Genomic DNA, 11,978 nt, shown 5'->3' with positions numbered 1-11,978 from the left:
ACCATCGACAATTTACTTCATGACCAGTGAATAAAACTATCGCTTAGCATAATGCGTCGGTAATGGTTAAAACTGTAGAAAAAATTTTACTGTTTATAAGCGGCAACATATCCTGTTGTTAAGCCGTCACAAATAACCCAAATCATAAATCATCGCTACAACGTCCGAAAATGGAACGTTTCTGGTGACACAAAGGTATGGCATCGATTTTAGTGTATTTTCCTATAGTATCTTAAAAAATTTGAAGGTTTTAGGGCTTATATAATTTAAAGAATTAAATGACTACAGTTGATCGATTTAATTGTTCTCTTAAAATTAGTTTATTGAGCATAAGATAGTGATCTGATGATTGAATATTTCTCCTATACTGAGAGCTTTCATTCTTAAAACTAACACCCAAAAGATCAATGTTATTTGCTACAGGTGGAGCTACAGGCTGCAGAGCTCTGTAATAGTTATTATTAATACATTTCATATATATTGGGGCATTTACATATGTACATGATGAGTATTATGCAATTACATGTCTAACACTTAAAGCATTCATATTTACATGCATACCACTTAATTACTTAACAACACATCAACAATATCACTATCATTATCTTTTAAAAATAAAATGCACATTTTTATGCATAAGTAATATAAGTGCAAATATCAAATTTTAAATGTTAGATTATTTGGGATATTTACATGCATACCTCACAATTCTTATGTATTTGCATATCTAATACCTAAAGTTTCATAATTACATTTATAATATTTTTCTGTAGTAAACCTTGTTATGTTGTGAAGCCTGAAGCACCCACAAGAGCAGGGAGTTTTTCCGTGTGCCGCACCTGTGCCCACCCTTGCGCCTGCAGCACCCAAGCGACGAATTCAGGGTGCCCCTAAGACCGGTTATATAGGGCAAGATATGCCCTCGTCAAGGAGTGGCGCGAGCACACCAGGTGTTGTTGGCTCTTCGATTCGACTTAAAACCTTTGTTATGAGTGACAAAGTGCGAATCTCTCTCACCTGTGTTTCTTCAATGAGGTTTCCGTGAAGTGAAGAAAGGTCAAAGAGGAGGATTTCAGCATGTGTTCCTCTTGTGCGATCGAGATGAAGGATTTGGAGCGAGTCCTATAAGTTCCATTCATTGTAGAGAGGAGATCTAAAGTGACTATTATGTGCATTTCTTAATTTCATAGTAAACATTTTTGGTGAGTGTGCCAAATGCGGTTGACTCTCTTATTCGGTTTAGAACTTTTGTTTTGATGGACGAAATGCAAATCTCTCTCACGTGCATTTTTTCGAAGAGGTTTCCGTGAAGTGAAGATGAGTCGAAGAGGAGGATTTCAATGTGCATTCCTCTTTTGGGATCAAGTCGAAGGATTTGGAGCGAAGACTTGTTAGTTTCATTCATTGTAGAGAGGAAATCTAAACGAGTATACTATAAATTTTTAAATTTCATAGTGGAAATTTATTTGCGGCGTGGTTTGATGGTTTTTTTCCTTTCAATTCTCAATTTTTTGACATTAAATCCTGATGTGTTTCCCCTATTTATCTTTATCGTGCTTCTGTTCAAATACTTTTGTTCAGATTTTCTAAAGTGTGTACGATCTTATTCCGTGACGTGATTTTGATTTCTAATTAATTGAAACCCTAACATAAGTAATATGATTTTCCATCCCCAACAAACCCTATTCATGAAAAAAAATGTCTTTAGCTACTTAAAAGTAGGTAAAAGTGATATTCTGATGTGATATTAAGATTTTTATAAATATTATGATCTGAATGGCAGATATGTAAATACATGTACAAGAATTGTTTGCTTTGTATGTAAATGCCCTTCAATGAAATTCTAATACTAGATATGTAAATTGAATTCAGTCATCAAAGTAGGAAATAAATAAATTTGAATATTTTTAAAATTGTTAATATTAAATCAAATAAATTATATTTAGTTTGATGAGTTTATTGATGATTACAAAGAGGCTTATTTGTTAATCAATGATTTCCTTGTTAATTAAAAGGCTTCATATTAAGTTTGGTGATAATTAGTATATTATTTAATGAACAGTATATTTAGACATAATATATTATATGTCTATTTATTCGTTTGAATTACTTTTTAAAATTTTAATCACTTAATTTCACAATTTGCTTTTAATTATATCATTTATAACTTTCTATTAGTCTACCATAGTAGCTGTTCAATGAGATCATGACTTGTGAGAGTGTGTCAATGTAGAGAAATATTTGCGTATGTAACACACACGCAACTCTACGTGCGTCATACATTAACCCCATAATAACCTACGAATAACATCAAAATAGAGCCCACAAAGGTTATTGGAAGGTTATTAGGACTATAGGTTATTGGAATTAATACTTAAATAACCTCCCAATAACCCCATAACCATAGTCCTAATAACCTTCCAGTTATTTGCGTTATTGTAACACACACGAAGTGCAGGTTATTGCGGGGTTATTACGCAAGCAGCTATGTGTGTGTGTTACGTACACAAATATTTCCCGCCAATATGAGGTGAGTATACTTTCTATTCTTCTCATTCCAAACCATGAATTTTAAGAAGTTTAATAGAGGTCATTCAACAAAATTTTAAAATTTTACAACTTTCGGTACTCTCTTTGATTTCCGATACATTAAGATAATTATTTTCTTCTCTCCCCAAAATTAGCCCAAATATTTATCTCCAAAATCTAGGCCCATTATTCAAGCCAAACAACTAATGTTAATCCTTTCATTTTGTATAACACAATTTTATAATTCATCTATTTTGCTTCATGATTCAATCCATATTTAATATATCTTGCCAATATTAATTTGCCTATTTTACTGATTAACATCTATATTGCACTATGTAAACTAGGCATTCCCTTAACATTAGATTAAATGATTGAAATGACAGCTATCTTTGTTGAGTATTGTGGAGTCTGGTCCACTTCCTTGAATTGGCAATCTCGACACATACAAAAATTTTTGAATTTCCTGTATTACTTCCCGTGTTAATCCCCGTTCGCCTGACTTTTCTTTCTTAGTCTCTCTCTGTCCCGCTCGATTGATTCCTCCACATTTCGCGAACTTCCTTTGCAAGCAATGTGTGAGACATGTTAGCTTAGAACTCATCTTTATACATGAAAAGTTGCTTCTTGGTAATAAAAATGATACAATTTGCTATGTATTGACAAGTAATGTGTGGCATCATATCAATAAGTTTAACATAATAATCCATAAGTAATTTATTATATCATTATGGCCATATGTATGATTACTTATAAGCAATGCATTCAGCATTTTTTTTTGGAATATTTACATGCATACCCGAGGAAAAAATTTAATGATTTGCGGGCAAATATATAAGATTTGGGAGTGAGATATGTAAATATAGAAAAAATGAGGAGTTTGAATGTGAATTTGGTCATGGAATGGGACTGCCCTTCCCCCATCCAGTTGGATTCCATCTGCATCAAATCAACAGAGCTTTTCAAAGTTCATAATGGATATAAGAACAAGAACAGGCTGTAGCAGCAGCCTGTCTTCTCAATAATTCCTCTGCATGCAGCATTCCTCCTCTCCCGTAAATCAAATCAAACCAATTTTATTATTAAAATAAATTTTTAATTTTTATATTAAAATGATTTTTTTTTATTTTAAAATATATTATTTTTTAAGATATTTTGTTCGGAATTTACTGCCTATTTTTTCTTCATTTAGCTTCATTTAGCTATTTAATTACAATTTTATTATTTAATAATCTATAGTTTGAAGTGACTTGATGAGATTTATTTTCTTTATCTTATTTGATTCAATTGTGCATAAATAAGATGTAGATGTTGATTAAAGCTGTCGCCTATTATTTGATTGACTAAATACATTATATATGTATAACACACAGGTGTCCCGCTATCAAAAGGGCACGTGCTAGTGAGAAAATATTGTGTGCAGCTAATATGTGTGGATTGATAGTATTTGCAATACCACCATAATATCACCAAAATACTATCAGACTAACACGTATGGTACTACTCTGGAGGTATTTATGATGATATTATACCACAATGCCACCAAAATACCACTAATCTGCAACGTATGTGTCCTAATACAATTTTTCCTCCGTGCTAGCAGATCAACCTCGTTCAAGCAGGACAGAAAAGTCTGGAGAACGAAGAGCCGAGTGGCGAGGATCGAACAGAAAACAATCGAACTACTAGCTAGAGGCTAACCCATTAGACGATTAATGGACCAACGGGCCAACCAAACCGATCAATGACTGCTCAGAAGGCAGTAGACGCGGAGAAAATTTGTCAAGAATGCGCGCTGTCAAATGAATCGTCCAAGTCCGACTATTAAAGACCAACCAACAATTTACAAATAATTTAAGTTTTCTATATATAAATATATATGTAAATATAATAAGGGAGGATAGTGAATACAAAAGAATTCTAAGATATTTTCTATCCTTCCTACCTCCTACTCACTTCACCAATATCAACATGCAAATCACATTGATCCAAACAATTTGCAAAATTACATAAATTCAAAAAAAAAAAAAAAAAGATCAATATTAATTTTCATTTGGTCAAATGTTGGCTTAAAAATAATGAAAGTATATCAACATGCAAATCACATTGATCCAAACAATTTACAAAATTACATAAATTCAAAAAAAAAAAAAGATCAATATTAATTTGGTTAAAAGTTGGCTTAAAAATAATGAAAGCCAACAACTACCATTATGCATAACATTGATGACAAAAAAAGTGAATAGAATTATCAACTATGTTCATTTCATTAGTTGAGTCAAAAACCAGATTAGGATTTTAATAAATATAGCAATTTAATCATATTCAACAGATAATAAATAAATAAATAAATAAATTATAATTCTGATAAAAATATATATTTTACTAAACAATGATGGAAGCAGATGGTCATTGGGCCAACACTCATTTGTAGTCATTAATATGGGTTGCAATAGCCAGACTGGCAAGTAGTTGGGTAGGTCCTACAAGGGTTCACAAGAGCACCACCCCAACTGTTCCTATTAAAAATAAAAAAAATCAAAACATCAAACTTGTCCACAAGACAATTGTGCAAAACAGCATACATATTAAATGTAATATAAAATTCCAGAATAGGTCCCACCCTTCAGCTGTATCCAGTTGTGCTGAGGGGGCTCCTCTTCTTATTTTTTCGTAAAAACTTTTTAAAGATATATGTATTTACATATCTAACATTTAAATTTTATAATTTTATGTATAAAACATAAAGAAATGCAGTCTGAAAAGGAAGCATCAGAAGCCAGAAACAGGAGAACAAACAACATGTAAAGAAATTTGAAGAAAGAAATGAACATAATAAGCATGATACAAGTAGTAGCAGAGTTTACTTTCTGAAACAAATACAAAACAGCAGCACTATTATTACAGTGGAGGAAGACAAGATAGAAGGCCTACATCGCTTTCTCTTCTCCCCATCAAAACTCTCCTCCTCCCACCAACTCCTCCATTTTTTTTTTTTTCTACTTTTTAACACACAAAAGTTGCTGCTTATCGACGCATCACTAAGTGGGACTAAAATCAACAATAGGCATTCAAGACCTCAGCACTATATATATGTCCAGGTGAATAAATATAGCAGCTCCTATTAGGTCCTGCTGCCTTTATTTCAAAGAATTTAATGCAGAGATGATCAACTGCGGTAGTACATGAATCATGCCGACCACCTCATTTAGTTCTCTCATGTCTCCTCCAAACTAATAAAGAATCAAACGAAGCACCGCCACCGATAGCCACCTAACTCCCAGCAAACAAAACTACACAGAAACGGGTGAGCCCGCTCGCTAGTTCCGGTTAACCAGATCAATGAGTCGGACTCGCCCTTAAAGAACAAAGACTAAAGACAAAAATTGCAACATTGCCCGTGTTTTCTATCTACACATTAACACAATAATTTCATCACAGTTTTCAGCTCAGTTGCAGTCTAACCCACACTCCTCTAGAACCGGGCCATCGGATTTGGGCAGGAACGGATCAATCCTCACCCAAAGGAGCGAAAAGATCGAAGCCAGGAGAATGGACCACACGATGATGATGGTCGGCGTTCTGTTCTGCCGGCCGACTAGACCTTTCAGGAAGGGATAGAGATGTACGATCACCCAGAATGCGAAGAAAAGGCGGCCAAATAGAGGTCCCCAAGACTCGTATCCATTGTTGATGGCATTGGAGACCCCGGCAACCACACCAATCATGTTTATCACGAGCAATGTCGTCGGAGGGATCAGGAGTGTGGTCCACTTGAATGTGTAGAGCTCCGAGAAGTCCTCGTCGTCCCCAGCTTTTGATGTCACGGTGAAGTTCGTATCTATACCAGCTAGAACCTTAAGAAGACCCTGAAACACTGCAAATAAATGAGAGGAAACGCCCCCAATGACCCAAAACTGCTCGTTTCTCCACCAATCCGCCATGCCTATGCCACTCCATCTCATCTCAAGAATGCTCGTTGCGAAAATGCTGATGAAGAGAGAGATAAACCATAAGCTGGCTACATTGTTCAGCTGCGAACAAGAGGGTTATAAAGTCAAAATAAACATTATTAAACCAAGAATTTTTGACAAAGTTGTTGGTATCATACCTCTGGAGTGATAAATTTCCCAGTAAGCAAGCACACAGCAGGCAAGGAGCAGTAAGCAAGAAGAGGAATGGATGTAAATGGATAAACAGTGGCATTTATGTACGAAAACCGCTCGAGCCATTTGAGCCCTCCACCATATCCGTACCATAATGGACAATGTCTGCTCAAGAAAATTTCTACGGAACCAAGAGCCCATCTCAGCACTTGGTGTAGACGATCAGAGAGATTGAGAGGCGCAGATCCTTTAAAGGCGGGCCTGGAAGGTATGCAATAGATTGAGCGCCAGCCATGACAATGCATCTTAAATCCTGTCAAGATATCTTCTGTGACAGAACCATAGATCCAACCAACCTATAAGAAAAGAGAAATTTTTGTCACAATGCTCCATGAACAAAGGAGAAGTTCTGAGAAGAAAGAAGATGTGAATCCGAACCTCTTTTCCCCAGTCTGATTTGTCTTCATATCCACAACTAATAACATGAATGGCTTCCTTTAACAAAGATGCTGGAGAAGCATTTTTCAGTGTTCCTCCATTCTCTAATAGAGTAGAAGCAACAAAAACCGGAGATTGGCCAAACTTCTTCTCTAACTTCCCTGTCATATTGGTTGATTTTTCGCTCTCAACTCCTGTATAGTTTTTTAAAAAGATTTAGCTAAAATGAGAAAGAAATAACAAAAGTTCATATGTTTCTGCAGCATTCTGGTAGTCTTTTAGGATGATTTATCATTTGGCCAATTACTCGAAAACCAAAAGAGGGTCAAACAATAAAGATATATGCAAAAACAGGAAAATGAAGTGATATTCAAAAACAGTAAAAAAATTGCACGAAAAAAACTTACAGCCCTTATTAGAGATTTCCAAAAATTATGCCTAAATGTAAATAAAAGCTATGGATCTTTTAACTTCAAAATTTCAGTTTATAAAGTAAATAGGGAGATTTACCTTCAATGCCCTCTTCTATACCCTCCAAAGCAAAAACGGGTGCTCCATTATCTAGTCTCCTTAAATTTTTTACATTCTTTTCATGCTTTGTTTTGACATTCTTCTTCTTCTTTGTCCTCCCGGAACAGCAGCAGCAACAGCAGCACCACTTTGGCAAACAGTTGCAAGTCCTTGTGGGTGGCTTCTTTACTTTGGGGACATCAAAACCATATAGTGCTTGCCTCCGGAACACGCAGCCAGTTCCAACATAAATTGGCCCTTGAATCCCATCAAGACCTTTCATGTTGATCTACAGCAAAGGACATGGAGTCAGCATTTCATAGATCCAGCTTGCAAGGCATGTTAAAAAAAACAAATTTTTCCATGGAAATTTGCAGGCTTACATCAAAGAACACGATGTTCCGATTAGCATATCGATCGTGCCGATCAATGCCATCAAACCTCTGGGGAAATTGTACATAGCACACTCTCTTTCCAACCAGCGGATCCATCATAAAGCACATTGCTTCTCTTATTGCTTTGCTATTGTTGAAGTAGTGGTCACAATCCAAGTTCAACAAATATGGAGCATTTGTAAGGACAGCAGATACTCTAACCTGATACAAATATCAACAAGCAGAAGTTAAATTGCTGCACCAGAGATCTGCTATTTTATTAGTGAACAAACTTCCATGTAAATTCTTTACCAAAGCATTCATAGCACCAGCCTTCTTGTGATGAGTGAATCCAGGCCTCTTCTCTCTTGAAACATAAACCAAACGCGGTAGCTCATTTCCATCCATGTCATGGCCGCCACTTTGGCCCAGAAAAACCTAAGAGTACAGAAAACAGTGAAACTTATTTGTTAACAGCACAATAGAAAAAGGAAAATCAAGCTTTTAGAATACATACAAGTTTGGAATATTAAGAGTTCATACCTGAATCATTCCAGGGTGATCACGAATATTATTTCCAGGCCATGGAGTACCATCCTGCATCGTCCAACCCTCCTCGGGAACCTTTTGCGCTTTGGCAACCAAAGCATTGATCCGGACTTTAAATTCCTCGTACTCCCTCTGTAAAATACATCATATTTAAGTCTCACAAGAAGTAAAAGATAAATTTCTGCAACATTAATTGCAGAGATCCAACGAGAAACATTTCATCACCTTCATTGCTCTCCTCTCCTTTACAAATGATGGCAAGACTTTATCCTTCAAATAATCAATCTTTTGTTGGAAATACCATTCTGGTGCCCTCGGCTCAATATTAAACTTTTTGCAAAATGGAACCCATTTTTTTGCAAACTCAGACGTCTCTGATAATGCTTCGAATGTAAGCATCGCCGCACCATCATCAGAAACATAGCACGAAACTTTGTCAACCGGGTAATCCACCGCAAGGATAGAAAGGACCGTGTTTGCTGTAACCAAAGGAGGTTCCTTCATAGGATCAACAGTGCTGACAAAAATGTCGATTGGAGCTAGTTGAGAAGGTTGACCCTCTTTCTCATACCTGAAATTACAGTAAAAGATTCAGTGGGTTGGATGATTCAAACTCACGAAGAGTAAACGAATTCAATGGAGGCCAGTTTTATTAACCTTAATGACAATCTGTCAAGGTAGGTCTCCCTCTCAATTGGAAGCCATTTTGGGAATTGATCAAGAATCCATGAAACAGCAAACCAAATTTCACATATTACAGATATGAGCCACAAAGCATATGCGTCAGGCACAGGATGAGTAACCCGGTAATGAAAGAAAAATCCAACAATTACTAGCCGAATTATGATGATCATTCGGTATGGGTTGATTTGGCTAGAAGAAATAGGAAGCTTCCTCGATAGTGGTTGTCTAGCTTCATCCATTCTGTCATGAGTTGAATTAAGAAGTTATTTAGTTAGGAAGAAGAAAAGGAGCTGAAACAATTTATAACATTGGTAAATTTACATATTAAACGAAACTATTCTAATTCCTAACGAGGAATTAAATAATGAGCATTTTATATTTATATCTATAAACTTCATTCCATCATGCAAGATATCACACATTTTTAATCTTCGCATATCTTCCTTGGATAAGACATGCAATCAATTTTCAATTCAATATCCTTTTAAAACTATGAACAAGGAATTTCTAATGAAATTATAGTTGAGGGAAGAAGCTATACACAATCCTAACAGAGACATTTGACAAAATGTCTTCAAAATAAAAAACTTCTCAATGCATCAAGGGAAAGGCGAATGCCAACAGACAAGATTCCTGAGGATTATTTATCATTTTTACAGCCTAAATGAGATTTTACTTCAAAGGTGCTTCTTCAACGCACCTGAATTAACAGCCATAATGGTTTAGTTCTATAATGGAGCCTTAAAAGAGTTTTGATGCTGTATAGTTCTCCAGTGTAAATCTAATTCAATAAATAGCACGCAAAGAAGTATTGTAACTAATTAAATTCAGTTATTAACAAGTACTGATTTGTAAGCATAATTGACCCAACTTTTCAAAGTATAACAAAGGTGCAGGGTCTTACAATGGCAAATCTGGCCCATCACCATCATTATCCCAATCCTTGCCGCCATTTTCATTTCGAGACGGATGCAGTTTCTCTTGTTTCTGCTTCCAATTCTCCATTCTCTCCTTCCAAGCTACACTTCCATAACCATAAGCAGCGAGGTCCTTGGAAGGATCCATGGATCTTGGTTGCACTGCAAGGAAAGAATGTTACCAAAATTTCCTCAACCCAAGGAGAAAGTTTAATTGTTAAAATTTTCAACCTATAAGAAAGAAAGTTTCAAAAAGCAAAACTAAATAAATAAAAAATAAAAAATAAACGTTTAAACAATTTAACAACTAATGAAAGTTGAGATCAATATACCAGGAAGATTGAGATCTGAAAATGGGAGAGGATGGATCCTCTTCCCTCCACCACCCATGAAGGAAGGAACAAGAGCGTGCTGTTCAGGAGGGATATCATCAACCTGCAGTTCAACAAATACATCCAATGAGAGCAAGAAAATCAAATAAATCCCTACTAGAACAGATTTTTTCCACTATTTTCCACACTTCTGCACAATTAGCATTTTTCACTTCCCATAGCCCAAAAGCAGCATAAAAATAGATTACAGTGATTCAAGAACGTAAAAAAGTGAGAGTCAAGGCAAAGTACCATTTGGCCATTGGTGAGCAAAGGAACCATAGGCATTGTATGAAAAACTTGAGGAAATTCCGAATCTCCTCGGCCATAGCTCATGTGTCCCTGCAGCATTGACTCAGCAATATACTGCCCGTCCTCCCTATTCCTTCCCACAAAATTGAACTCATTCTCAAGATCATCCACGCCATCTTCTTCCTCGTCTCCAGCAACTCGAGCACAACCTGCTCATTCATAATAGAATTAAAAATATATTCAATTATCGCTATGAAACGACTAAGAGAAGTGAGAATGACAAGAAACCCTACCCTTGAGACGTTTGAACCTGGTTTTGCACTGAGGACACACCTGGTTACCTTCCCTGCGCTCATACTCATAGCAAGTGCGGCAAATCGGGAAAGCGCACTCATTGCAGGCCACAAAGAGCTCCCCATCGACGGTAAGCCCGACATCGTCCCCGCAAATCTGGCAGATCTGACCACTCAACTGCTGCAAAGGCTTCGGCTGCAAGAAGATTACAAGAATCAAAATCAATTCCAGTCAACGTTGCAAGAAGAATATCTGAGCAACCATTTGATTCGGCCATGAAATGCCGCTTAGCGTTACTTACTCCTGGCTCCCCCTCGCGGCGGATTACGACAAGCTCATTTCTATTGTGAGAACCGGCGACGAGACCTGCACTGGCCTCCATCTTCTTCTCCTTGAGATATTTCGTCGATAATATCACTCGAAAAAGGAACTTCTCCCGGATCTACAGATTACCACTGAAACCTAGCTCCAAAAAAATCCGATTTTTCGACGATTTGATAAAGAATGCAAATCCCTAATGGTTGATCAAAGCTAAAACTTGATCATGTCTTGGAGCTTCCCCATCTGAGAGAGTCAGATAAGCGGCGCTGGGGAAAAGCCCTCGGTGATAAGGCAGGAGGTCCTGTACCCTCCCCTCACCCTCCTCTTCTTATTCCTTGCTTGCTGCCTACCGCAGCACCGTAGGGGAGGAAATAAAAATATATTTAGAAATTAAAAAAAAAACTTTAGTTTTTAAATAAAAAAAAAATATTTTTTTAAAACCCTAATAATGAATTTTGGAGTATTGCATTTGCACCACTAACTGATAATTTTATTTTATGTGCGGATTGTGTTATTTTATACAAATTCTGCTAGATTATTAAGACTATACCAACCCTAATAATCTGAAAGGGTTGCTTCAAAACCTAATATTTTAATTAGGATTTTTTTTTTTTGAAAAGTTTAATTAAAATC

The 11,978-nt window shown here is 36.2% G+C and overlaps 1 protein-coding gene across 1 annotated transcript; it reads right to left on the bottom strand.

Annotated features, from left to right (window-relative positions):
• Positions 1-5,356: 5,356 nt before the first annotated feature.
• Positions 5,357-11,692, bottom strand: LOC110021714 (probable cellulose synthase A catalytic subunit 3 [UDP-forming]). The gene is made up of 14 exons (XM_020720313.1): positions 11,326-11,692; positions 11,024-11,219; positions 10,731-10,939; positions 10,440-10,542; positions 10,095-10,269; positions 9,164-9,430; positions 8,732-9,077; positions 8,501-8,638; positions 8,270-8,395; positions 7,967-8,179; positions 7,584-7,872; positions 7,074-7,267; positions 6,641-6,991; positions 5,357-6,563 (listed from the first exon to the last, which is right to left on the bottom strand). Exons 1-14 carry the CDS (start codon positions 11,404-11,406, stop codon positions 5,979-5,981), a joined length of 3,273 nt encoding a protein of 1,090 aa, XP_020575972.1. The 5' UTR covers positions 11,407-11,692; the 3' UTR covers positions 5,357-5,978.
• Positions 11,693-11,978: the final 286 nt, after the last annotated feature.

Source organism: Phalaenopsis equestris, unplaced genomic scaffold (assembly GCF_001263595.1).
Source record: "Phalaenopsis equestris unplaced genomic scaffold, ASM126359v1 Scaffold000140, whole genome shotgun sequence".
Lineage (NCBI taxonomy): Eukaryota > Viridiplantae > Streptophyta > Magnoliopsida > Asparagales > Orchidaceae > Phalaenopsis > Phalaenopsis equestris.
The sequence above is the reverse complement of the archived record's forward strand: the minus strand, read 5'-3'. Positions and strand labels throughout refer to the sequence as shown.

What these genes read in the sequence shown, in the direction of transcription:
- LOC110021714 (XM_020720313.1), bottom strand. Translation starts at nt 11,406, where the DNA reads ATGGAGGCCAGTGCAGGTCTCGTCGCCGGTTCTCACAATAGAAATGAG. An exon ending in GCCGCGAGGGGGAGCCAGGA is followed by an intron (nt 11,220 to 11,325) that starts GTAAGTAACGCT and finishes ATCTTCTTGCAG; the next exon opens with CCGAAGCCTTTGCAGCAGTT. An exon ending in CAGGTTCAAACGTCTCAAGG is followed by an intron (nt 10,940 to 11,023) that starts GTAGGGTTTCTT and finishes ATGAATGAGCAG; the next exon opens with GTTGTGCTCGAGTTGCTGGA.